The sequence below is a fragment of the Plectropomus leopardus genome, chromosome 14 (assembly GCF_026936395.1).
Source record: "Plectropomus leopardus strain MGB_pleo_1.0 chromosome 14, ASM2693639v1, whole genome shotgun sequence".
In the NCBI taxonomy this organism is placed as follows: Eukaryota; Metazoa; Chordata; class Actinopteri; order Perciformes; family Serranidae; genus Plectropomus; species Plectropomus leopardus.
The window spans coordinates 23,512,778-23,538,738 of record NC_142189.1 but is presented as its reverse complement, the minus strand read 5'-3'; the positions used below and the strand labels follow the sequence as shown (position 1 = coordinate 23,538,738).

Genomic DNA, 25,961 nt, shown 5'->3' with positions numbered 1-25,961 from the left:
AAACACTGAGAAAAAAAACCCCACAAGACCATATAACTAATGCAGTAGGACCAAAAAGACAAAAGGACAATAACATAATAAAAGCTACATTAATAGTGCGTTAAAAGCCAGAGAAAACACATGCGTTTAAGAGGGGATTTAAAAACAGGCCAGCCTAACACACCGAGGCAACTCTGACTTAATAAAACGATTTAATTCAAAAAACCACAGCTGGAAAAAAAAAAAAGCTACTCAAATACTTATTGCCAACATGTCAGGCCAATCCACAGGTGGATAATTTCGGGTGTTCTGATTTTATTTTTTTTAAATCTAAAATTCATACCATTCCATTTGCAGCACATTAAAAAAAACATGTGTTCCATATAAAACATTGGTTACCAGTTGAGGAAGTCTCCCCCTCCACTGTCATATCTCATATGATGCATAAGTCCTTACCAGAGGGCTGCATGTTGGATGAAACGTTCCCCTTTCTGCCACTTCCCCTATGCAAAATATTCAAGGAGGCTGCACGGCTCCAACCGGATGGGGTTTGCATTGGCTGACAGCGTTCCCAGCGCAGGGCGACCAATGAAACCGAAGCACAGGCTCGGCGTATAACAGCGAAGATTGACGTGGAGGACGCGTCAAATTAATTCCAGCAAACGCCGGACTCCCCGGGATAACTCCAATTTGCTTTTATCGTATGAGGATCACTTTGGTGCCATTGTACCTTGCAGTCACTTGTTTCCAAAAAAAGAAGGGGGCGCGCTGCACTCGGAGGAGATTTTTTAAAGAGGTCTAGTTTTCCTCTTCTGGGGCTCAGTCCTCCCGTTCCCCTTCCTTCTTCGCTCGGGACGCGTTCAGCCATTTGAAGGGGCACCTATATTTCCCGGCACCTCGATAGACAAATGGGTAAGCCCGCGTTACCATCTGCATGCTTCACTGGCAGGGAGCTTATGGAAGCGTGTCCACACTCAGCACGCCCCGCGTAAAGACAGAAATAAGCATTTTTTCCCCCCAAAATTATGTGCAAAAGAGATTCTTTTTTGACAACAGCCTGTCAAGGTTATATCACGGTGGATTTTTCGCAGCTTTATCCTGTAGGCATTGTCTAAAGCTTTAGATCTTTAATGGAACCACACCAGCAATTATGCCATGAGTGTGTCTTTGAAGAGCTCTCGGGTGTCAATTCCTCGAGCTCGCCATTTTTTATGTTGTTTTTTTTTATGTTTGCACGCAGGGATGGCGGAGGGGAAAGTCAGCCAAATAGTTTACACACTTTTGTAAAGTTGCAGAGTAGCGGTGACCAAGAAGTGGTTAGCGGAGTGTGGAGGCTGACACATGTTATACAACTTTGCAACCTCAATTTATGGTGTAAATTACAGGAGCTGGCCTGTGCCAAACTGCCTGGACATTTTCAACTTGTCAATTAAATACAACTGTTTTGAGAAATTATATTTTGTGGTGGAATAGGTGCATATTATTTTATTTACTTTGCATATCAGATATGCATGCTCACCTCATAAATATGTGACTTTTGTGTCTTTTTTTCTTCTGCAGAGCAAAACTATGGAGAGGTGAACCAGTTAGGCGGCGTGTTCGTGAATGGGCGACCCCTGCCCAATGCCATACGGTTAAGAATTGTGGAGCTGGCCCAGCTCGGGATCAGACCTTGCGACATCAGTCGGCAACTCCGAGTCTCCCACGGCTGCGTGAGCAAGATTTTGGCGAGGTACAACGAGACGGGCTCCATCTTACCCGGTGCCATCGGTGGAAGCAAACCGCGGGTCACGACGCCTAACGTGGTGAAAAATATCAGGGAATACAAACAAGGCGACCCCGGGATCTTTGCCTGGGAGATCCGGGACAGGCTTTTGGCGGATGGAGTTTGTGACAAGTACAATGTTCCGTCGGTTAGCTCGATCAGCAGGATTTTACGCAACAAGATTGGGAATCTCTCCCAGCCCAACCAGTATGAGAGCAGTAAGCAAGCCTCCGCGCAGGCCGGGCTCTCCTACAACCACATATACCCTTATTCCTACCCCAACACCATGTCGCCCACTGGCACTAAAATGGGCAGCCCTCCTGGAGTACCGGTGACGGCTGGACATATGAGCATATCCAGGGCCTGGCCTTCTGCGCACACCGTCAGCAACATCCTCGGTATACGAGCCTTCATGGATCCCGCAGGTGAGGAAAACATTCAGCTCTCCTCTTTCGGCCTCTGCGTCTCTGTGCCACAAACCTGCAGCTCGTACTGTCCGCACATCAGAGCTTATTAAAGCCGTGCAGCTGGTTATCATTGTGTTATTCCGCATGATGAATTGCCAGATCACTACGTACAACCAGTTCTGGCAACAGACAGGACAATATGTCCATTAGAGAGTTGTACAGGCCTCCGTTTCACCATTCAGCCAGAAAGCAGTAAGGCCACTCTCAATAACCCTTTTCATGGGATGATGCGTTTGTAAACACCTTGCTCACCTGCTATATCCCCCTTAATCCCTCAAGTAGTCCTTACAGCCAATTTTTTCTTTGCCTCTATGGTCCGTTTTAGTCAGTGTTTTTATCCAGTGTCTAGTCGCCTGGCCCAGTGTGTTTTTGTGCCATAAGGCCCAGCATAATTTAAACAAAATGTTTGTAAAATTCTATATTTTTAACTCAATTTTTTTTCTTGATTGAAACAGCTGAAAGTCTGAACATACGAGAATGTTGCGCTTTTACGCAAAACATATGTTAAAATGAAGGGCTGTATTTGGTACAATAAGAAAAAAACAGGTCTTGATATAAATTATTAAGTAAGGCAAAAATATTCATAAAAACATTTAATATGTAACAATATATTTTTTTTATTTTTTAACTTGATCTTTTTTGTGTTTTGTTTTGTATTTTACTGTACGATTAAATTAAAACCCATGCCTATTTTTTAAATGCACGCTTATTACAAACAATATTAATTACTTATTACAAACAGTATTAATATTTATAATAATTTTGTTATTTCATTATATAATTGTTTGATTAGCCCTAACTAAAATATTTTAAATAGGCCTTCTATTTTTTAAGTTAAATATGTTTATAGCCCTGACAGACTCGTGTGTAAAGTATTTTAAATACGTCTATAATTTAAATTGTTAATTTTAAAACTAAATGGGACTGCATTGTTCTTAGCATTTTGCCTTTTGTACGCCTTTGACACGAAGTTACTGTTTCTGAATCAGCCATTGCTGGGACGGAGGGATACCCACCAAAAATGGAGGAGTGGAGTAACATCAACAGAGCAGCTTTTCCCGCGGCTCACACGGTCAACGGGATCGACAAATCAGCCATTGACGCCGACATAAAATACGCTCAGGTAAATAAATACCTGAACATTTGTACAGCCTGTAATGAAGCATGCAGCATGCACTCTGAATGTCTCTAATAGCGCCATTTCTCCTCTTTATAGGAAACAGTCCAAATGTTTAGTGCCAAAATGGGCAGAGGCCTTTGAGACATTAGTGCTCTCGCTGCAGAGGCCTGTGGCAAAACTGTGAAAAGTTTCCATATCAGAAACAGAGTCACATAAGGCCACAGACCTCTGCTTGGTCAGATGTTACCCCTATGACTCCAAATGAGTTTTATTGCTGCAGATGATTAAATGGTTTTTTTTTTGTAGGGAGCTTATTTGAGTATCCAAAGTCCAATTAGTCTCATTTACGGTGATCTGAATTATAGTGAATCCTCAGTTTGCTTCATTTTTTCCACTCAGACACAGTCTGTGAGCAGCGCAGCTGGAGGCCACATGTCACTGTCACAAACAATTAAAAGAGCTGTGCAGTTTGGGGTTTGTTGTGCTCATGCTGTCCATGTTTTATCTGTATTCCCACAGCCCTCCTCCACACTGTCCAGTTATGTCTCCGCGTGCGCTTACTCTCCCACTAACCAGTACGGGGTGTACAGCGGGCCAGCGGGCGGCTACGTGCCCCCGGGTCACCACCACTGGCAGCCGCAGAGCCCGGCCCTGTCCCACCCTGGCGGAGGGATGAGCATGCACGCGGGGGAGATCCACTCGCCCATGACCTTCAAGCATCAGGCCCGAGAAGGTGCGTAAAAACGGTAACAGATGCGTTTAAACGTGAATAAATATATAATGCACTTGCCTATTATATTATCAAATATTTTATTTTATTTTTAAAAAACATTATAAGAATTAAATATCTTTATAATTTCAACCTCTATGCGTAACGGAGCGTGTCTCTCTCCCTCCCCCATCCCTTTCTCACGCACACTCACTTTCGCAATAAGCAACGACCGCAACGAGTGTAAACATTTACCAAATCCCAAATGAAGCCTAATTATATGTCAATCATTAAATATTGACCTTCCAGACTTGGCTTGCCAGGTGGTTCGAGGACATTTTTACACACGTAGAACGAATAAAAGCGTCACTTTTTTATATAAAAAAGAGGCTGCTTGTTGATAATTATGTATTTCCGAATATTTTGAGCAGACTTGCTCTAACTTGCGGGTAGAATAATTCTCGTTAGATGCATTTATCTCAGGGAGTAAATAATACTTTGCTTGCATGCACAGGTTATTAACTGTATTTCTTATTTGTGTTTGCAGGAGACAGAAAACCGCCCACTCCCCTGAGCAAGCAGCAGCAACATGAAGACTTGAACAGTGTGCATGGACTCAGTCTCCCTACCTCATCATCATAACCGGGACTTATACCACCTTAATTACCAGACCCATTTAAATGAACTCATTTCAACAACTCCCAACAGTAAGTCTGAACACTAACGGCTTGTTTCACCCTCCGAGTGTTTGCAGCTTACAGTCAGGCCTATTCACACGCATTATGAATACAGTGTAGCTTTATCGGCCTCCATGGCCACATGAATGTAAGCTTGCATGGATGTATCGGTGTTTCCCCTCTCATTTTCTCCATTGAAATACTTCATGTTGCTAGAACTGTATATTCTCTCATGGAGACTGCAGGATTTTTTTAAAAAATAAAATAAAATAGATGTTTTATTACAATAAAAAACAAAAACAAGGGCTATTCTGTAATCCGCCATATCTATATTATCTTAATGTGTGGCCATGATCTCGATTCAGTGACTCAACGATGTGAACAAAAACATAAATTGTCTAAATGTAAAATATTTGCTAAAGCTTTAATTATATATTTTTATAATTCCATTGTAAATATGCAAAAAATAAAGGCTTTTCTCAAATGCCACATTTTGTCGTAGTTGATATTGTTTGGGCATAGATCCATGAGAGGTCACCGGGTGTACCGTTTGGTTCATCCGTTTGGTTGAGGCCTCAGACAGGAAGTTAAGTGTTGATATAAGTTTAAAGAATGCATGACATTTAAATTTACATCAGAATTCATCTTCTTTTAGTTCTGCTGACTTTTGTTCACGTTTTTAAAGGTTTATAGCACTTATTTATTTCATCTCAGTACCTCCACCTGGAGGTTGAAGTTCGATCTTGACACTGACATTTCGCCTTCTCTGAGGCTATAAATACCATAAAAATATACTTTTATTAATTAAACAATGAGAGATCAATCGAACTTTTCGCAAATTTTCAAGGCAATTGAAATATATTGGGTCATTGCGCCACTGGGAAAGTGTTTTCTTGACTCAGGTGTAACCTCCCCACACCTCCGCAGTCTGGGCGCCTCCGCTGATGTTATCTCACTTGTAAATGATACCTGCCATGATGGAAATGTGATCGTGCGCATTAATGAACGATGTGTACAAGAGAGCAGCTGACAGTCCAAATCCACCCACATGCAGCCTCGGGGATATGTTTTTCTTTTTTTTCCCTCACGTATATACAAATTACCAGAATTTTCCCAAACAGGCCTATAGGCTCTAAACTGTTTATTCTTGAACGAAAAACCTCCTCACATCTTTCCTTTTATAAACGGAGATGTTCGTCACTGAGTTTTTATGTGATCATGTTTTCTGATCTCACCTTTACCTACTCATTCTTATAATAAGGATATTGTTTTGCGGTGGTCGCAGGCTATTTTACGATGCAAATATTATATTTAATTAATATTTTTCTCCGATGCAGAGATCTCTCTCTCATGCAGCCTTAGTTATCACTATCGTACTTTTTTAAAACCACTGAGGTAGGAAGCTCCATATAGTGATTTTGGATTCAGAGGTTTGAGGCCTTAATTAACAAATTTATCCCTAATGTAAACATTTTTTATAATATATACTGAATAGTTTATTATTTAAAGCTGAGGAGTTCTTATTATTATTTTGGCCAAATTAGATTACTGCCTTAACAAAATCAAAACGTTCAGCAATTTTCTTCTAATTAATATCAGCAGCCCCAAATATAAACTCACACAAGTCGTTATATTATTTTAAATATTTCATTTCGATGCTTGTTGTAATTTTACCTTGGACCACTAGTAAATAAACTAAATACGTTTGTCTTTTTTTCATATTTTAATATTTTTAAGTAATTTGTGTTTTTCTACACAGCTTTTTTTTTGTGTAATTAATTTGGACTCTATGGGTACTTCTGCACACCTGATGGTGAGGTCAGGGAGAATGCATTTGGTTTGGAGAGGAACCAGTATAGTTTGGTTGAATAAGATTGAGCATTTCTGTTATTTTTAAAAGCACCTCCAGCGTGAATGCAATCAAAATCGTTTAACAACAGTCTTTTTTATGTCTTTCAAAGACACAATTATATTATAGAGTTCTCTTCCCTTTTTGTGTCAGTAATGGGCAGTACGGCTAAATGCATAGACCACTCACCTTTTATGTCGACCAAGACATATTTTGACTGGCTTATTGAGCTGATCATTGATTCTATCTTTTGATTGTGAACACTGATGAACCTGATCAGTTTCATCATTTTTAAAATGAAAGGTGCCAGTTTGCTGTAGTGCTACAATGTTCGCAACAACACTGAGGCCTTGTTAACAGTCAGTGAAAGCAGCCCTGAGACAGGAGGAGGGATCAGTTTAAAGAGTTATTTTAACCTCTGCAGCCTGTGTTGACCCCTGCCTTTATCATAAAGATGAGAATTTAATCCAGTTATGTGCTATATGGACCTACATTGATTTGTGTAAATGCAGCTTTATCTCCCCCAAAAAATGAAAACCATTGACGTACTGTGACCTTCATTATCTGAGTGATTCCTTACTTACTGTGGATTTACAGGTAGTTGGGTTCTTTTTTTTTTTCTTGATTCCAACTGTGAGATTTGGAAACTCCAAAGCTTAACCACCTTAAAACAAAGAAATATTGTTGAGTTAAGAAAAATGCATGACTGATATATTTTAATATATAGGTCATTTCCAAACAAGGGAAAACATTATGTTTTTTGAATATGTTGGGCTTGAAAAAGTTGTTCCTTATTTTGTGGATCTAAAATGTGAACATGAATTTGCCTGCCATGCGATCATGAGGTTAAATGTACAATAGTCAACTTCTTTTATAGGTCAGCAGTTACTTTTGAGTTCTGGATGATATAGAAAATTGTCGACAGTTCTGAGAAATGGGTCCTAGGAAATAGGAAGTGATTTATTCACTGAGTGCTATCATCCCACAAACAAAAGACAAAGCACTGAGGTGTCACTGCTCAGTTTTAACAGCAACGTTTAGGATATACCCTTGAATTCTGGTGCCCTCTGAGCTCTATTTTGCACTCGCTGATTCCTTTTCCCCTTTTCACAGCAAAATCCCAAGTGACTCAGTATATCCAAACATTAAGATGGCCTATGAGTACACATGCTCCCTGACTGGAGTCGTTCTGTTTTCCCGGATACCACTTGGGGTTCAGAAAACACTCCTTCATGGTGGTGGGGTTACTTCCTGCGGGACCTATGGTCATCAATCAGGGCAGCAAGTGATACCCCCCACTGCGTCTTCTGCAGGCCCTCTGTGTTGGAGGGGCAGCAGGTGGGCTTGTTTTAGGTGGTTGTTTCCGATACAGAGCACAATATTTCTTTAATTTTTAATGTGTGTACTTTACGATGGGTGCAGCAGGACTATATGCTAGTGAAGCTACTATTTTCATCACAGAATTACCATTAGGGTTCAGTTATAACTTATTTTGAAAATTGTTGAAATAGATCCCACTGAATTATTTCATTACTTTTTTTTCCTTATCAGATTGTATTTTTACAACACTGCTAAAATAAATTATTTGTTTTAACTTAAAAAAAAAAAAAGCTAGTGTCTGGGCTGTCTTCTCAAATTCAGTCAACTCAAAAATTTAAGGCAGGCTGGACATTGACCTTTATAGTTTAAAACTTAAATGATTAGCCTAATTTTTTAATATATGTATATATATATATATATATATATATATATATACATATTTATATATACTCTGGTCTCCAGTGTGATAAATGTATATTTGCAGTTAGTTAATTGATCAGGAAGTTGTGAAGATACTTTGCTATTTTCTTCTGAAATCCTTATGTAAAATTATTTGATCTGTAGCCATATACATTTGCAAAATAGAATTTCTTTTTGATTTGACTTGAAATTTGACTGACTTATTTATGGGTAAAGGAGGAGGTTGTTTTTTTGCACTATAATGTGCCACACAGTGACACTGTAGTGTGCAGATTCCCAGACTTAAACACAGTCCAGCGCTTTGATCGCCAGCTTCTCGAGAGTGTTAACCTCTGCAACTTAGACTTAAAAGGATTCTCAAATGCCAAAAGCTTAAACAGATACTTGCAGAGATGGATAGAAGCCTTGGCCTCCTTGATTCTAATGGATATGATATTAGGTGGTATTAATAATCCAAGCTGCAGCCAAATGGTGACAGAGATTCCTTAAAAAGCAAGAACAAGCGCTCCTATCTCCAACTGTAACAATTCATCAATGTCTGCCATGTGTACTGGAAGGATTGAGTGTTCTTTGGAGACCAAAGTTCAGTTTATGCATTGGACACTTTGCTGGGTTTGATTGAAGACATTTTACATTATCTGTGCTTTTTTTTGTTGAGGAGGGAAACTACCTCAGGCTGGCCAGGAGTCACTCACTTACTTCTTTGCTTTTGCATGACTCAAAGTCAATAAGAGAGCATCTCAGGACAGACGACATGCAGGCCAGACAGGTCCTTGAAAAAAAAGTAAAGAAAGATACACGAGAAACCTTTTAAAAAGAGAGTGGCAAGTTGGCAAATTGTCAAATTCTGAAAAGAAAAAGTAGGTGTCAGCAGTTCTCATGTCTGAAATTTCAAATGAATTGGCTTGCCATGGAAACATAGTGCATGCAAACAATGCTGAAACATGTGCTTGTCACGGTCTTTGACAGACAGGATATAATCTTTTGAGAAATGGAGCCATGAATCAAAATCTGCCCATAGCTGCCATCCTGATGTTTTCACTGTGTGACAGAATATGATTCACATTTGATGGACAGGAAAAAATAAAACAAGTGTGGAAAAAATTAAAGACATTTGACATGAACAGGATAAGAAGATCAATTTTGTTATTCGAATTTGTAAGTGATGCATTCACATTTTTTACCACCCAAAACTCAAACACCAAAAGCAGTGGGCCGGTAACGATGTCATCCTTGTAATGCAATCACCACTGACTTTTTTTTTTCTTTTTCCGCTGACTGTCCACAGGATTTCCAAGCAGGCAGGGTTACAGCTCTGTAGTCTTGAGGATGATAAATGTCTCCCTCCCATGTTCTTACTTGCTCTGCCAGCTCACCACATCAACCAGACGCTCTAAAAGCAAAAGGGACAGAGACATGATGATGACATTTGGCTTTCTAAATGAAAACGTATCATTTCACATTTGCTCTCAGGAGATGCCGCCACTGTGTTTTGGTCCTCGGAGGATACAGCGATACAGCAATAAAGAGAATAACCACATGGGATCACATTGAATTGCAGAGCCCAGCTTTGATTATTATATACAGATGACTAAAAGAGCATGAAATTATGTTTGCAAACACAATTAAAATGCACTCTTTGAACACGCTGCCATGAAAGCAGGCGTATTTCTGTAAAACTAAGAATGCTTGTAATTTGTGTGCATTGTCAGTAGTGGGTATGTAAATATCAACATCTAGAGGAGTGTGCAGTTCCTTACTGGAAAGTCAGAAAAAGAGAGCATTATGGAAATTTGTCAGCAGTTTTGTAGTGGAAGTCTATTTTCGTGAAGCTCTGGGCACAGACAGAGACAGTCCTCGGTGCAGGACGATCCTCTCTAATTTGTGGAGACTATAGAATTAATGTTCTGCCCTGCTGCCCATCTGTGACTTATTTAAAGTGTGCTGAAACTTATACTGTGCTAAATGTTGCCACACACATGCCAAAGGCTACCGGCAGAAAAAAACTATGTGGAGTTGGATTTAAGGGTTGCCTTCAAGTTAATTTTTGGCTCAAATTCTTATTAGGTGATAATAAGATGATGACTCTTCTCCCAAAAATGTGAGTGGTAAACCACTGTACTGTCTGTTGGTTTGGAAGGGAAAATCCTGCAAGAAACTCAGTTGGGTCTCTAAAATGAGTGAATAGTTGTTTTTGTGTTGTAGTTGCATTGGAATAAACTTAGATTTTTTAAAAAAGCATTGTTTTGTGTGATTTTACAGCTGGTAACAGGACCGTAGCCATGGAGTCAAGACTGAGGGGGCCCAAAACTTCTGTGAGCCCCCGGCCCCCTGTTGTAGAAAATAGAGCTATATTGTATGCTATACAAATATGCAACAGTTGAAAGCTACTATTGTCTACATTTGAAATTACACATGCAGCACAACATCAATGAGAGACACTCTATTCAGTGAGCTAGCTGACATCTCGGACATGGACATTAACTTTAGCTGAATATGCCCATGAGCACCATTGTCAGTTTCTTGGTGAATGTGTGGCTAATAAACTGGTGATAGCTTTGCTATGATAGCTAACATTAGTGATAACTGATTGATTAGCCTTTGCAAATCAGCCTGTTTTTCCCCCCAAAACATTTGTTTCTACTCCATGCGATGACTGAGGCTTTTTTTTTTTTTTTTTAGCAAATTAGTGATTATTTCTAATTTCAAATTTCCAAAGCAAAATGACCTATTGATGTTAACATTACCTTTACATGCATGATCTGACTGAAGTGAAGTGCTATAATTGCTTCAGTGTTACAATAATAAGTTTCTTATCAACAACTGGGAACATGTGTGGATCCTAGTGCTGAGAGATTACTCCTTTCTATTTTTACTCGACTGTCAGTCTTTAGAGATAGTTCCTATAATTTATACTGTCATTGTGATAATATGGCATCTGTACACCTTCCGGCTGAGGATCGGGGTCTCAGTTGGAGTTCAGCCGTTCACATCAGGGGTCAGGAAGTCATACCGTTGCTTGTTTGAATACAATACACTGAACTGTGTATGATGGGAAACAAACACTGTTTTTATTTACTGGAAATTATATTTTTATGAGGCTCAAGAAAGAAGTACTTCACTATTAAAATTTATTGACTCTGGGCTAAATAAAAAGTAGTTGTTGCGACATCAGAGACCTAGATTTCCTTCAGCAAGTCAGAAAAGAAACAAGCTGTTTTTCTTGCAAGCAAATAAAAAAATATTGCAGTGCATCTCACTGTGATTATACTGTACACTTTTTACTTCAGGTTACTACAGATTTTCACATGAAAGCATGTTTTGAAATGCAATTTAATTACCTTTTTGTTCTGCTAGAATTAAACGACTCCAAATTAATGGGTATTTATTACTGACCATTCTTGAAAATATATTTATGAAATAAGTTAAATTAAAATTATAAATGCTTGCAAGCATGCAGTGTGTTTTCCTTTGTGAAACACTCCATTCCATTTTTCTTGCATATGTTTTTAATAATATCTTTTAATAATTTTTGATTTGAGAGTCTGTGAGATTAATATTTATTGTGATTCATCTTGTTTGGAATTTGCATACATGTTTTTGCATACATATATATTTGTCCCTTTTGCATAAGAGATCTTCATCTCAGTGGGACTTCAAAATGAACCAGGGCCAAAAATGCTAGAAAAGTACATAGATTGACTGGGGCAACATCATGCTAAATCAGATAGTTTAATATGCGTGTGACTGCTTTCTGAAAGAGGAAAAATAATGTGGTCATGCATGGCCATCAAGTATTCAGAGAGCTTACAGAAAGTAGAACACACTGGTCTTTGGTACAGGTCTGCAGCATGCAAAACCTGTTGCTGAATACTGCATGTGTACAACAGGACTGGGAGTGAATGCTGTCACTGTGTAGTGTGTTGGAGATATAATGCAACAAAAGGTGAAAGGTAAACAGCACTGACTGTCATTAATCAACCTTTTGACCATGCTCTTCTGCTGCCACTCCCTAGGCGTTTGTGACAACAGCGCCAGTCGGAGCTGCCAGCCCTCATCAGTTGTCAGATTTTAAGGAACTTGTTGGCCGATCATGTCTCACATCTCACGTCTAAATCAACACAAACTTACATGACCTACATATACACAACTGTCTGACCTTTCCCATATTGACAGTGTCATCAGGTTTGAGCAGCCAATATTTCTGTTTGGTCTGTCCGTGAGTAGCGAGACCCAGGAAACCCGGTCTGTGGTGCAGTCGACTACAGCAGCTACAAACTAGCTCGCAGTGAGAGGGCGAAAGGGAGGAAGAGGGCCCTTTGAAGAACGCGGAGTGGAGCCAGTTGTGGAGAACCGTGCATGTTGCTGTTATTGGTGCTTTTCACTCAGACACGCCTCTCCCATCTCAACACTCGCACGCAGCATTGACCCAAAGGGTGGCTGTTAATTTGGCATGGCGAAAACATGGGTTTAAAACTGAATGAAGGGTCTGATATAGCCACTCCACTGGGAAGGGAGTGCAGCTCCACAAGCCAGACCAAATGACGTCACACCAGTATGGAACCAACCGAAAGACAACATGACATGGTGTGCGTTCAAGAGGAAGAGGAAATCAAGAAAACTGTCTGTCTGCTGAAGTTGACATGTGCTTGGTGTAAGCAACACAGGAGAATACTCAGTGTCTTGGTTATTATTTGAATCGTCACCACAGTACAGTAGTATAGGGCTGTGTTGTTTAAACTGAGGTTTATATTTTCATATGAGGAATGCATTAAAATGTAAACTATGGCCAACTGCGTGGGCTTTGTTTCTGAGCACTGACAGATGGAAAAGTTGCCTCAATAGCTCTCACACACACATATAATAGGCAAATAATAAAGCCATGCATATTAAAATATCAAAGCAAAAAGCCATATAGTAAAGCAACAATGATGCAAATTTTCTTTACTGAAGTACAAATACCACAATGCTAAATATTTTAAATTATGAGCAAATGTCCTGCCTCTAAATCCTTACATGTAAAAGTAGAAAAGTACTATCAACAAGACACACTTAAAGTATGAAAAGTAAAACTACTCATTATACAGCAGTCCCTTTATAGTGTTAGATTTATATTGTCATATTAACTGATGTGTGAGTGTGTAAGCAGCATTCATGTTGTAGTTCGTCACAGTGGAGAAAATTTTTGCTGTTTTATTGGGCAAATTCATCGTTAACAATGTATTATATTTCAAAAGCAGATTTGTTTTGTATTTGAAATGTTAATCTGCAAACAAAGCAGTAACTAAAGTTGTCAGAAAAATGTCAAAAGTAAAAAGTAAAATATGAAATACAGTGGAGTAAATGAATTGGCATAAAATTATAATAAGTGAAGAGCTTTGAGATTGCTCTTACAGTAAAAGTTACTTTCTTACAACTGCTGCTGAGGGGTTAAATATAATCTACATATATTACATATCTACATAATATTGGCAATATAGATATATATTGTATATACATCATACATAGGTGTATCAAAAGTATCCCTTTTTTTATTAAATGGCTCTTGTAAATACAATGAAATGGTCAAATATATTCCAATAAAACCACATCACTGTGGTCTATAAAGGTAAATTGTTATACAATATTGTTTGTTTTGATGATACTGCTAATATTGTAATTCAGTTGAATTAAATTTAATTGGATTAAGTTTAATTTAATTTAGTTTAAATGTTATTATTATTACTATTATTATTATTATATCTAATTCAAAATATAATTCAAAATTTTGAATATATTTGAACACCTCTGTCAAAGGTTTTGTGTGTGTGTGTGTGTGTGTGTGTGTGTGTGTGTGTGTGTGTGGGTGTTCTGTTGAAAAATTAATTTAAAGCCAAATGAAACTCTTTGTGGCACCAAATGTACAGATAATAAGGAGTGTAAATATCAAGGCAGAAATTGTAGTATGTAATTATAGTATATATTGGGGGAAGGAAAAACGCAATCATTACTATAAATAAATGTAACAAATTGTTGTTTATTGTTTATTGTATCAATTTTAGTATTATAATGTATTACAGTTCTGCGTGTGGTTTGTCCAACTGGAGTTGCCGTACATCAGCAGAAGCCTTTCCTCTACTGCTGTGGGTAGATACAATTCATTTCAAACACTGTACTGTCTCTCTATTTCATTACTTACAAACATATAAAATGGAAACTAGATTGTATCATGGGTGTTAGATGTTGCGCAACATGTGTGTAATTTATGTAGACAGTAGCAGCTTTAATTCGTTCTTATAGGATATTGCATAGGTGTTCTTTCTTAAGATAAAGAATGAAATCGGATACGATTTTTCAATTTTCTAATTTTTATTTGTGGGGAGTGGCAAACCCCTAGATCCCCCAGCAGATTTGGTCCCCCCCAATGTTGACTCCATTGCTACGGCCTTGGTACGTTGTATATCTTTGTGCAAAACACATTTGTGTCAAAGAAGAAATTACTTAAATAAATTAAAGAATACTGTGGACACACACACAAAACATTAAATCTGAAATATTGTTATGAAATTTATTGGACTCATCGGCAAACAAGATACAAAGCTATGTGGGTGGCTACTCTGTACTGGAGATCCTCTCAGTCATCACCCTCCACTGCAGACTGAGTCAACCACCAGTCACACTTCCAAGCCACAATAGCAAGGTGGGCCTCTGCAGAAATGCTTAAACTGCATTCAGTTGTCTAGTGAGCCCTCTGTCTTTCAGCTCCAATACTCTGCCTGTCATGGTGTGAAACACTGATGAGAAACACAATCATTTTTTTGTTCTCTGGTTGAGTATTTTAGTAGCTTAGTAAAGAAAGCATGTATGTTTTGGTAATAAAATGTTGAATGCAGGTGAAGCTGTGTGGAATCAAGCTTATCCAAACATTTCAAACTCTTCAGTGTCCAAGTCATCACTGAACAGCAATTCCTACCTTGTAAATTAAATAATATCATGTGATGTTACTGTTACAACTAAGGTTTTAAATGTATCAATAGAAATCATGCAAGAATCTTTGTAAAATGTTTCAATAAAGTAACACTTCATTTGTGGTGGTTGTTCTACATTTTCAGGTGTACAAATATATGTACAGTGTATTTTATATTGTGTAACTTGACAGTATTGTCTTGTGTAATCCCACAATAACATCTCACAATAAAGCAAAAATATTTCCTGCATGTGTTTCTTCATGGGAAATTGCAAAGAAAAGCCATTAACTAGCTCCACGGCACAAAAAGCAGCTCTCGGTGCCTTGCTCGCTGAGACAGACAAAAGGTGAGTGTCAGAGTGATAGAGGAAGTCCTCTTCTCTTCCTGCTCTCAGTAGCACAAGAATGAAGAGGATGTCTCTGTGTACGCTGGGGCTATCCATTACTGAGTTAACAAGGTCTCGGCTACTCTATAAGCGAAATCCAAGGCTGTCTTTCTGTCCGTCAAACAGAAGAAAAAACAAATAAACACACACATGAATTTGTCAAAGCTTTACCTCAAGATGAGCCAAAGAACGCTGAGTCTTTGTCCATTAAAAACAAGACACTGTATGGATACACCATCGTGCCATCTTGGGTCCACCTGCAAATGCAAACAGGGACATTCTTAGAGGAAGGCTTACGTTTCCCCCAAAGAAAAGTTTGTTCCTGCCAGACCGACTGGTTGACCCAATGAAAACACGTCGAATAAAGCGAGGTGAAGCGCTGCTGTGCTGCTCGGTTACACTCAAAGTTAACTGTGCAGCAGGTTGAATCAGTTCATTTCCAAAGAACTGACTCTAAAAATTCATATTCAACAATAACTAGCAACTTTTTTAAAATTACCTCACATTAGTTCAGGAATTTACTGCAATCACCTCTAATATAAATATCACGTCCTTATTTTGTGTGAATTGAGAAAGTTAGTCAATGGTAGAGTGTAACTGTACAAGTCCTGGAGCACTGTTCCTAAGTACAATTAAGAGGTACTTTTACTTTACCTCAGTATTTCTGTTTTATGCTACTTTTTGAAGGAGAAATTACTCAATAGTTTGTTTCATTCCACTGCATTTATTTGACAACTTTAGAAATTATAGCTGCTTAAAAAAAGAAAGATTCAGATTTGTTTATGTTGTTTGTTTATTTGTCATATATGTTAACACACAGAAAGAAAATGCATTGTTAAAGTTTAAATCATTGGTTTTTGGCTTGGCAGATTTATCCTGTGAACCTTTGGAGGCTGAGAGCTACTGGGCAAAACTGTCTAAATCATTTTTAATAAAACTTGTCTCAGATGGAGCTAGAACAGAAAGTGCTACTTATGAATTGATACATCAGTAATAACAACCTAATTATGTGACAGTATATCACTGATGGATGCCATTTTTATTTTTGAGACTTTAAACAGACAGTTCACCCCGAAAATTAAAAGTACACATTTCCCTCTTACCTGTGCTATTGTCAGTCTAGATTGTTTGGTGTGAGTTGACGAGTGTTGGAGATATTGTACATATATCGTATATATAAATAAATATAAATAAGTATTTTCAATTTGGAGATGAACTGTCCCTTTAAGTACAATTTGCAATGTACTTGAGTTTGAATGCAGGAGTTGCACTTGAAATGAAGTATTTTTAATTTGATGTATTGGCTCTTAAACTTCTAGGATTTGAGCACTTCTTCTACCACTAAAACTGAAATAAACTGAAATTATCTAATTCTCAATGATCACATTGTTAAGGCCAATGTGCATAACGTGTCTGTTTTATTCATTTGCATAAAGAAATTAAGGCTTTAAAGTGAACATGGAAGGGGGAGTTTAAAAAATACAAAAACAGCCAAATACAAAAGTTCTGCACAAATTCTACATAAGAGGACGTATAAGTCTCTTTTGTTTATTGCATGGCTAACACGTCAAGCTGCATGATTAAATGACCACATGCAATTTTGTATAATTGTGAATAGACAAAAACAGACCTTAAACAATACTCAAATGATCCAAATTAGAGACTATGCATCATTCATGGATTCTGCATGTGCCATTTTATGTTTTTCTTCAGCATTCATTAGCTTTTCCCCACATCCATCCGTCCTCTTGGCTCAGGCAGCAAAGCAGTTGTCTCAACTTTCATCGCATGAATCTAACAGGTCGGTCAGGAGAATCTAGTTTCTCTATTTGGTGTTGATAGGGGGGATAAAGGAAGATTGATTCCTTCAGTCTCATCATTGCAGGTGTTTGCCTTTATGACCAGCGTCCCTCTACAAGCAGTTTCTCATTACACTCTGGTGAGAAAAGAGGACCTTCCAGTCTCATGCATTCCGACAATGCTCTGAAGAGTGTGTAATTTTGGGGACTAAATTTAGGGGGGGAGGCAAATCAGTTTTTATTCAAAGCAGACCTGACTCAAACGGGGATGCACCGCACTGTGGTCAGACTTCAAACCAACTCGTTACTTGCCTTTTTCATGTTCAGACTGCAGCAAATCTCTGATCCCTCTGAACACAGCTGAAAAAAAAGAAACAGACTGTTGTTGATTTTGTTTCCATCTTTGTGGGAGGCTGTCTGCTTAATAATGTGCACATTGACGGTGGAGCAGCTGATGAGCAATTTGTAAGCACAGATCTTGTCTTAGTCTGCAGCTAGTTTGTATATTTTGACTTTTATTTGACATCAACTAGACAGTACTTTTAGCAATATTTGTGATTTGTTGTCAGCTTTCTTGTGTAAGATTATTTTCAGTAATTTCACTCGTGAGTGATGCACAGCACTCTCAGAAGTGAAGCTTTTAGATCAAACTGAGAAGATAGGTAGGATTTCATCATTAGAGTTAATCCATCAACAATGCCTGAGCACTGAATAAAGCCAGAGTAAATGAGTGTGTTTGCTCTGTCTTAAGAGTAAATATTAGTTTGTCCAGATAATACTATGGGGCTGCCAAGGGTTTCCACAATGCTTAAGTTACACCAAGCGTCTGCCGCTTTTCCACCAGAAGAATTGTTTCCCACTCTTTCTTCTTCTTGAAAGCCAAACATCAGTAGCAGTCTCAAGTGGCTGAAAGTTTTAGTTGATAATCCGGTCTGTCACTCAGACCCAGAGTAAGATTAATGGCAGGGGAACTCCTAACTGGCAAACATCCCACTCAATCAAACAGATAACTTGGTTTGAGAAATAGCTCTCAGAAACAGAGCTGAAGCACAATTGTGGGAGCACATGAGGGGTATGTTGCCATAAAAGAATAAAAATAACACTTGCTCTTCATTACGTACATATATTATTAAAAAAAAAAACCCTGCAAAATATGTGGAGGTTTGTCTTTACATTGTGTCTTTGGTGTTAATTTTGTAAATAAAGTTGTGAAAACCATTATCAACCAACCCCCAAAAGGTTAACATGTATGTAAGAACTTGGATTATAAAAATATAGGCACTTGGTTATTACCAGTTATTTGTGTGATCTCTCCTGTGGAAGTGACCAGTGTCAAGTTAGAAGCTCTGAGGGAAAAGGGAGCCCTCTACTGCTGAGGGAAGCCACCATACACATGTGAGCACACACACTCTTCTGTCTGACTGCCTGCAGTAATGAACCAGGAAGTGTTTGCAGCTTCCTAAGTTGAGTGAGAGTGCACAAGTTGCACAGAGATGTGAAATTTAATAATTTAGAGTCAATTTTCAAAAGTCAAAGAAGACATGACATTGACAGACTGATAATGCGTTCAGAGTTTTAGTAACATACCCCTGAAATGTAAATGACCCCGCTTTCCATCTTAAACATGCAATCACTCGACCATTAAAGCAACCAACAAAGCTGAGATCCAGCTAAACCACACTGACGCATGAGCTGCTGTATGAACAAATCTTGCAGACTTCCAGCTGCAAGATAGGCAGACTACTCAGTCATGGAAAATATAGGGTCTAGATATGACATTCACAGAGATAATAGCAGCTTCACGCTACGCTGGGTCCAAAGGGAGTCGAGCACGGCTAATTCCTAGCAGCGCTGCTTTGATCTTTTGTTGCATCTGCGAGGTATTTTATGTTTATTTGTTATGGGATGTCGGGCGATTGCGTATCCCCATGCGCTTTACGAGTGCAAGCTCATTAGCCCCCTTTTTTTCCTCTCTGAGTGACATCTAAGGAGCAAAAGGATACCTGTGAGACTGTTTGAAGTTAATTGTGAAGGAACACGTAAAAACGTCGGGCTGAGCCAATCTTAGATGCGACCCAATGATCTTGCCTCGTTGACTGCCCTTGAAAACCCTGCTCTCGTCTCAGACCTGCCGATAACCATCTTTAATGAATAGCTGTGTGCTTCAAGGAGTGCTGGCTGATAGAGATCATTTCAGGAACGGTGGGGTTCAGGTCTCAATAACAATCAGGGAATTCCATCTTAACCGTTTGGATGTCCTCCATAATGCCACACACTCAGAGATTGCTCTCGCAATAGACCTACACCAAAATAAAACTTGGCACCAGCGAGGCATTTTTGTCCAATTCAACAACTCCAAGTCTGAACTCCCAGGCCCCCTCCCAGCTTCAGGATCTATCTGTCGATGTGAACGCTGACTCTTTGTTGGTGCTTTCTGATCTCAGGTAGAGATATTGCGCAGCTAACCGCTTTATAAAAGGCAGGATGGCAAGGCTGGCGACTAAAGGCACAAGTACAGCTCCCTGTGAGTGCGTCTGAAAGGCCCAAATTGAGCCATTTCCCCCAATCTCCAGGGAGAGTCCTTATCGTCTGCAAGATCCAAAGCAGACTGTGTATAATTTGCAAAATACTATGCTGATACTGCAAATGAGCTTTAATAGCAGTTGAGGCCCACTTAAGCTTCATAATGTAGGTTTGTGGTTTTTGATAACCAGTAGCAGAGACATTTTCTCGTAGCAGAAAAAAAACACAAGAGAAAAGTCAAGGCATCAGTCAGCGAGTGTCTGCTGTCATACTTGAGTGATATTTGTGGGAGTGCTCATCCTGTACTGACAAAGTAATCAGACATTAACAATGCAAGCAAACGCCTCTGTACTTTCTTCTTCCCTTAGGGTAGATGAGAACTGTAATTAGTCAAGTCTCACTTTGACAAGCTGTCAACCCTAATGCTGTGTTTTGTAACACTGCATGCTTTGTGTGCTAATTTCTATCCTAACCTAACCCTATAAAAGAGTGTAATGTATTGAGACAAAATGACTTATTACTGTAATCATGTCATCAAGGCAATCAATCATGACAAGCAAGTCTCCCTGACAGCGCTATAATTTTAACATATCTTCCCAATACCTGATGTTGAAGCGAGTTAAATTAAAAGATTATTTCGCAGTTTTTTTTTTTGCATTTGACAGATTGGAGTTTGAGCTGAAGATTCTGGCAGACTCTTCTTTTTCTTTTTATTCCAGCCGCATAGTAACTTTATTGTGTTCTTGGAATAGATTTTTTGAACACCTTTTAGCCCAATTACGGGGTTTAATGATAATGAGTCATCCAATTACAAATTTATGTATGTATTCATATCATCCACGTTGTTTAAGGTATTAAAATTTGGAATAAAAGATGGTTTGTGTTGGTGTTAATTTGAAGACTGATGTAAGATGAAACAGCTAATAGGACTAAGACTCTACAGTCAGGCTAGTAGCAATGTGAAGCTCTATCTAGCTAAATGCTAATATCAGCATGTTTACATGCTCACAATGACTATTATAGAAAAATTTGCTGATGTTAAGCAGTTATACATTAAATTAATGTCTCTACCAAATTTAATGTCAGTCCATCCAATACTTGTCAAGACTTTTTGGTAAAAAACAGAATGGAGGAGAAGTCGCAGGACCACCAAAAGTCAGAAGGATTCATCCTCAAGGAGGCCATTAATGGCTGTATATCAGTGGATACATTTTTTTTTGAGCTTCACGGTTCCCACAGACAGACTCATTTCATGATCAAAACTTGATCCAGTCACTCCAATAATATTTCAGAAGTCTAGAAGAGCTGCGCCATTAAATCATTTTATCCCCACTCAAGCTGGCGGAGGCCTTAAGTGGAAGGTAGCCACTTGGCAGGCGAAAGTCAGTAGTACGTTTGCTCTGTGGGCCAAATGATTAAGGAGATCCGAAACATTTTACACCTGGGAAGTCAAACTTTTTTGGTATCAAGTGGCACTGAGCAGCATTATAAAATAATCGAGGCTCCGCCTCCAACGTGGTATCCAATTTTCTTTACAGATCTGTGGTTACCCCCACATAGACATGCAATCCCTTGCAATATTTTTTTTCTGCATTCCCCTTGATCTATAGAAAGTTAGGAGTTATGTGTTGGTTCAGTACATGATGTACGTTACGTAATGCATTGATTGCTCCTTACTGCTTACTGAAGTCCAGGCTAGGGCAGGAGATATCCTCTGGCATTGAGCATAGCTGCTGCTTCTCAACCAAGCTGTAGCTGTGGATATGACTATTGCTTGGACTACAACTGCATTTGTGGTTGAATCTTTATGCGAAAGATGTAGCTACAGTAGATATACTATAAACACTTTTCACTGCTTCTGCTAACATTAGTCAAGAAAGCATCTTAAAGCCACGCAGGATTTAAACCCACAGAGCTTATCAGACATGACAGATGTGTTACCAATACACCACAGGAATTCAAGAGCAACTTCTCTACAACGCTCAGCCTGCACAACCATCAATTCACTGCACATATACAAGCCCTGCATGTAATTAGTGTTACACCAAATAAACTCCTGTGTCAAAGCCATAATCATAGGGCCAAAGCACAGTCATGCAGCCACAATCACAGTGACAGCTAAAGCTATTATGCAATGCTTATAGTTATAATCACAGCTATAGCCTGTGTAAATCTGTCCCTGCAGCAGTCTGTGAGATAGCCAGGTTTACTTTATCTATCTAACTGCAATGATACTTGCACCTGAGCCAGGCATAGCTGACAGTGTGCCCACTCGACTTGTAGTTAAATAAGAAAAAAATACCTGTATAATCCATCCAAAAGTTGTTGAGATTTTGGTCTGAGCCAAATTGGTGGACCGACCGACACTGCCATCCTTAGAGACATATTGCTAGCATGCACAGCTAATGAAACTTTAGAGTGTACAGATAAAGTTAGGCTAAAAACAGCAAGAAAAGGGTACCATCTTTCAGCTAGCCCACCTTAAACTAACATAAATTATTGTGCCTTTTTCATTTCAGCATTCGAATTTCACCAAATTAGATGGCAATATTGAGTTTCTCACATATCTGTTAAAGACTGGCTTATCTGAGTAAAGAGCAGATAAAGCGGGAGATGAGACTCTGCTGAGAGAAGAGCTTTGCCGGATGTTACAGGCGCTGACCTGCCCTGAGAAGATATAGTCCTCTCACCTCAAACTGCAGCTAATGAGTTTGAGGGAGGCTAAACTCCTTTCTAATGGTCCTATTTTGTCTCATGACATTCAATTCAAAGCAGGCAATGAAAAATATGTTATTATTTGGATCAAATCTAAAATCAAATAGGTCCTATTTTGGATAACTAAGGTGAAAAATTGATTGTAGATATTATCAGCGATAGATTATCCATTCAGGATGAACAGGGCTTCCATGAGACCGGAGATAGGCCTGAGCAAACACATTCCCATCCGCTAGTGAAAATGGATATGTTGTTGACCTGTCCAGCCACACAAAAGCCATTCCTAGTGCTCAGGTGAGTAACCCTCCTCCAGCCTGAATCTCTTAACCAAATATTGTGAGTGTCCCTCTTTACATCCGAGAGTCTGCCTGTTTACCCTCAGATCCAGGGGATTAGAGGATCAACACGGCATGCAGGTGGGGGGGACTACCAGTTCTTAGGTAGACAGAGAAAAAAAAAACAATATTATGTATTTTACTACTGATTTATTTGATTTGTGCAACACAAAATGGAAATATGAAAAAATATACTCTGTAAAAAAAGTCAGTTTTCCGGGCTATTTAAAATATCATTGCGAAATCATTTTATCTGATAGGGTCTATAACATGTTGTAAATCATGATAAGAAGAAATATAGACTAGCTCACATATCTAATTTAATATAAAAATTGACTCATAAAGTCTTGCTTTTAAAAGATGCCATATTTGACAATCCATCTAATTGAATTCAAATCCCTGCGCATCATATCTGAGTCAGCCTCCTGAATCCAGTTAAAGGCTTTACTCCAATATTACCCATTCAGCAATTACTGTTGTGAGTTGGATTTAGTTCTGTAATGAGCGAACCGAGTTGGCCTGCACTTCAGTGCTGCACAGAGAGCCAGATGGGAGCAAAGATCCTCCTCTGTGGCTAGAGCGGTGGAGCGTGAGCCAAAATGAGAATTAGAGTAAACTTCAACATGTCAGCACGTCCTCATATCATTTATTTTCCACTGGTTTGGATGGATGTGGCTAAGATGATTGCTGATGATTTTCGAAAAAGTCTTTTGCACATCCCCGCGAACTTGTATAACATGATCTCTCATGTGCCCAGCTCTTTTTTTTGGAACAGCTGGGAGAGAGCTGGATTTTCATCTCAGATATTTAAACATTCCTTCCTCACCTATGTGACGCGAACCACAAAACCTCGTCACTCACTGGCGTTCTACTACACCTATCGTACTTTTCTTTCTAATCTTTTCAAGGGCCATCAGCATCTCTGTGAAGCAATTCAAAGGAATCTTGTGTTTATGCATATCAATTAAATGCCACCCATGCAACATGCATTTTAACCTCATCACTGTCAGCGTCATTCTTGTACTCAGCCAGTGCAAAACTGCCAAAATGTGCTTTCTCCAATCTCTACAAATCTGAATAGGCTGTGGTCCAACTGATTGTGCAGGGTTTGTCCTACATGAGGGCACATTCATTATGTGCAGTGGAGGGAGGTATCTCAATCTAGGAGACATCCACATGGGTGGTAGAGGAGGAAAATGGAAATGGTATCCACGCTTGCTTTTCTGCATGCTGAAAGGCAAGCAAAGTGAGGGTTACACATCAGCGCAAAAACAGATTTCTACTCAGCATATGACAGTGATATTTCCTGGTGCAGAATTTTTCCTTTTTATCCTATGTCCAAAACTTCTATTTCATCTCAACACCGTCACTGGTACATGACTGTCTCCAGCTGCATATGGTGCAGCTGTACATTAACACTGGCCTTGAGATCTGTCTCCATAGGGAAGCACAATAGACTGCCTTTGTGTTCATCAACATCATACCTTGGTAGGCAATGTATTCAAATTAATAGCACAGGTCAAGTACCGTGGTAAAGCTGTGTACAGTGTGTTCCTGTTGTCAGAGATAGGCTTGGTGGCACCAACAGGGATTAATTTAATCTATGATGAGAGTTCAGTAAAACTAGGCTTAAAATGAGTAAATCCAGATTTAAAATTAAGCAAAATTTTATTGCACAATTAAAAATTAATCTCGGATTAGTAAAACCAAAATTATTTGAACTAAATTTAAACTGAGTTTAATTTAATTTAATTCAGGGACATGCATTATATCAAAATTAAAATTATAAATAAACAAATTCGTAAGTAAATATATACATATATAATCAGCATGCTATCCACACTGAGTAAGTATAAAAGAGAAATGGAGAGAGGGTCAACTGTTTAAACGGCTACTTTTCCATAACAATAATGCAACCGCATCAAATTTAATGTAGCTTATGATAAAACTAAACTTGTTTTAAAAAATTGGTGTAACAGAATTGAAACTTAAAACATGATTTAATCAGGTTTAAAAATTATTGGTGCAAATCCAGCCATAGTGTCAAAATCTAAAGGTAAAATGGCAATCTATCTATTACTGCTAACAAGCAGTATCAAATAAGTTACTTTGATGCATAAGTTTGTTTCCAATTACTTCACAATGCAATAAGTTGAACTACAACAAAGCTACACAAGGGAGAAATCTAGTTTGGTAACAAGATATTTAGAAAAAGTATGACGCGATCAAATTGACAATGTGCGTGTAATAATAAATTACAGCAAAATCTGATACAAAAAAAGGCACATGCCCGCATAAGATGCCACTCAGTTGAGCTTACTGCAAAAACTGCCCACTTGTTAACAGGCCATAAACCCCAAAAATAGAAGTAATAAAAGGGATGTCAACTTTTTTTTTGTATAAAATGTCCATCAGTCAGGTGTCTGCCTTCCAGAAACTAGAGTTGAGGTGTTGGTATTACACCAAGCAGGATTATTCAGTCAGGAAGGTAACTTCTAAGATAGCAGGCAACAACTTCTTTGAACATTTGTTAATCAATAGCAAGAATCAATGCTTCTGACTAACTGTCAGAAGGGGGTTCAATTACAGAAGAGAAAAGAAAAGAAGTGTTTTTGTAGAATACTATGATGTATAGTGAAGCTGACCTTTCTTTGCAAAATTTCTGTGAAATTCTGTCATAATTAGTGTAAGAATTCTTATGGCCAAAAATGTGTTTTGTGAGCTCTTAGTGACCTTTGAAGCCCAAATTCTAATCCGTTATTTCTTTAGTCCAATGACTATAGATGTTTGTGCCACATTTGAAGAAAGACCTTCATGGACATTCTCGAGTTGTTGCATTCATGAGAATGAGATGTGAGGTCACAGTCACCTTGACATTTGACCACCAATTTCTTATTACTTCATCGCTGAACCCAAGTGGATGTTTGTGCCAAATTTGAAGAAATTCTATC

General features: G+C 38.6%; 1 protein-coding gene across 1 annotated transcript; it reads left to right on the top strand.

The window, feature by feature from the left end:
• Positions 1-635: 635 nt before the first annotated feature.
• Positions 636-8,269, top strand: pax1a (paired box 1a). Its single transcript, XM_042501004.2, has 5 exons — positions 636-891; positions 1,540-2,169; positions 3,201-3,334; positions 3,851-4,064; positions 4,588-8,269. The coding sequence occupies exons 1-5, from the start codon at positions 888-890 to the stop codon at positions 4,680-4,682; spliced, it is 1,077 nt and encodes a 358-aa protein (XP_042356938.1). The 5' UTR covers positions 636-887; the 3' UTR covers positions 4,683-8,269.
• Positions 8,270-25,961: the final 17,692 nt, after the last annotated feature.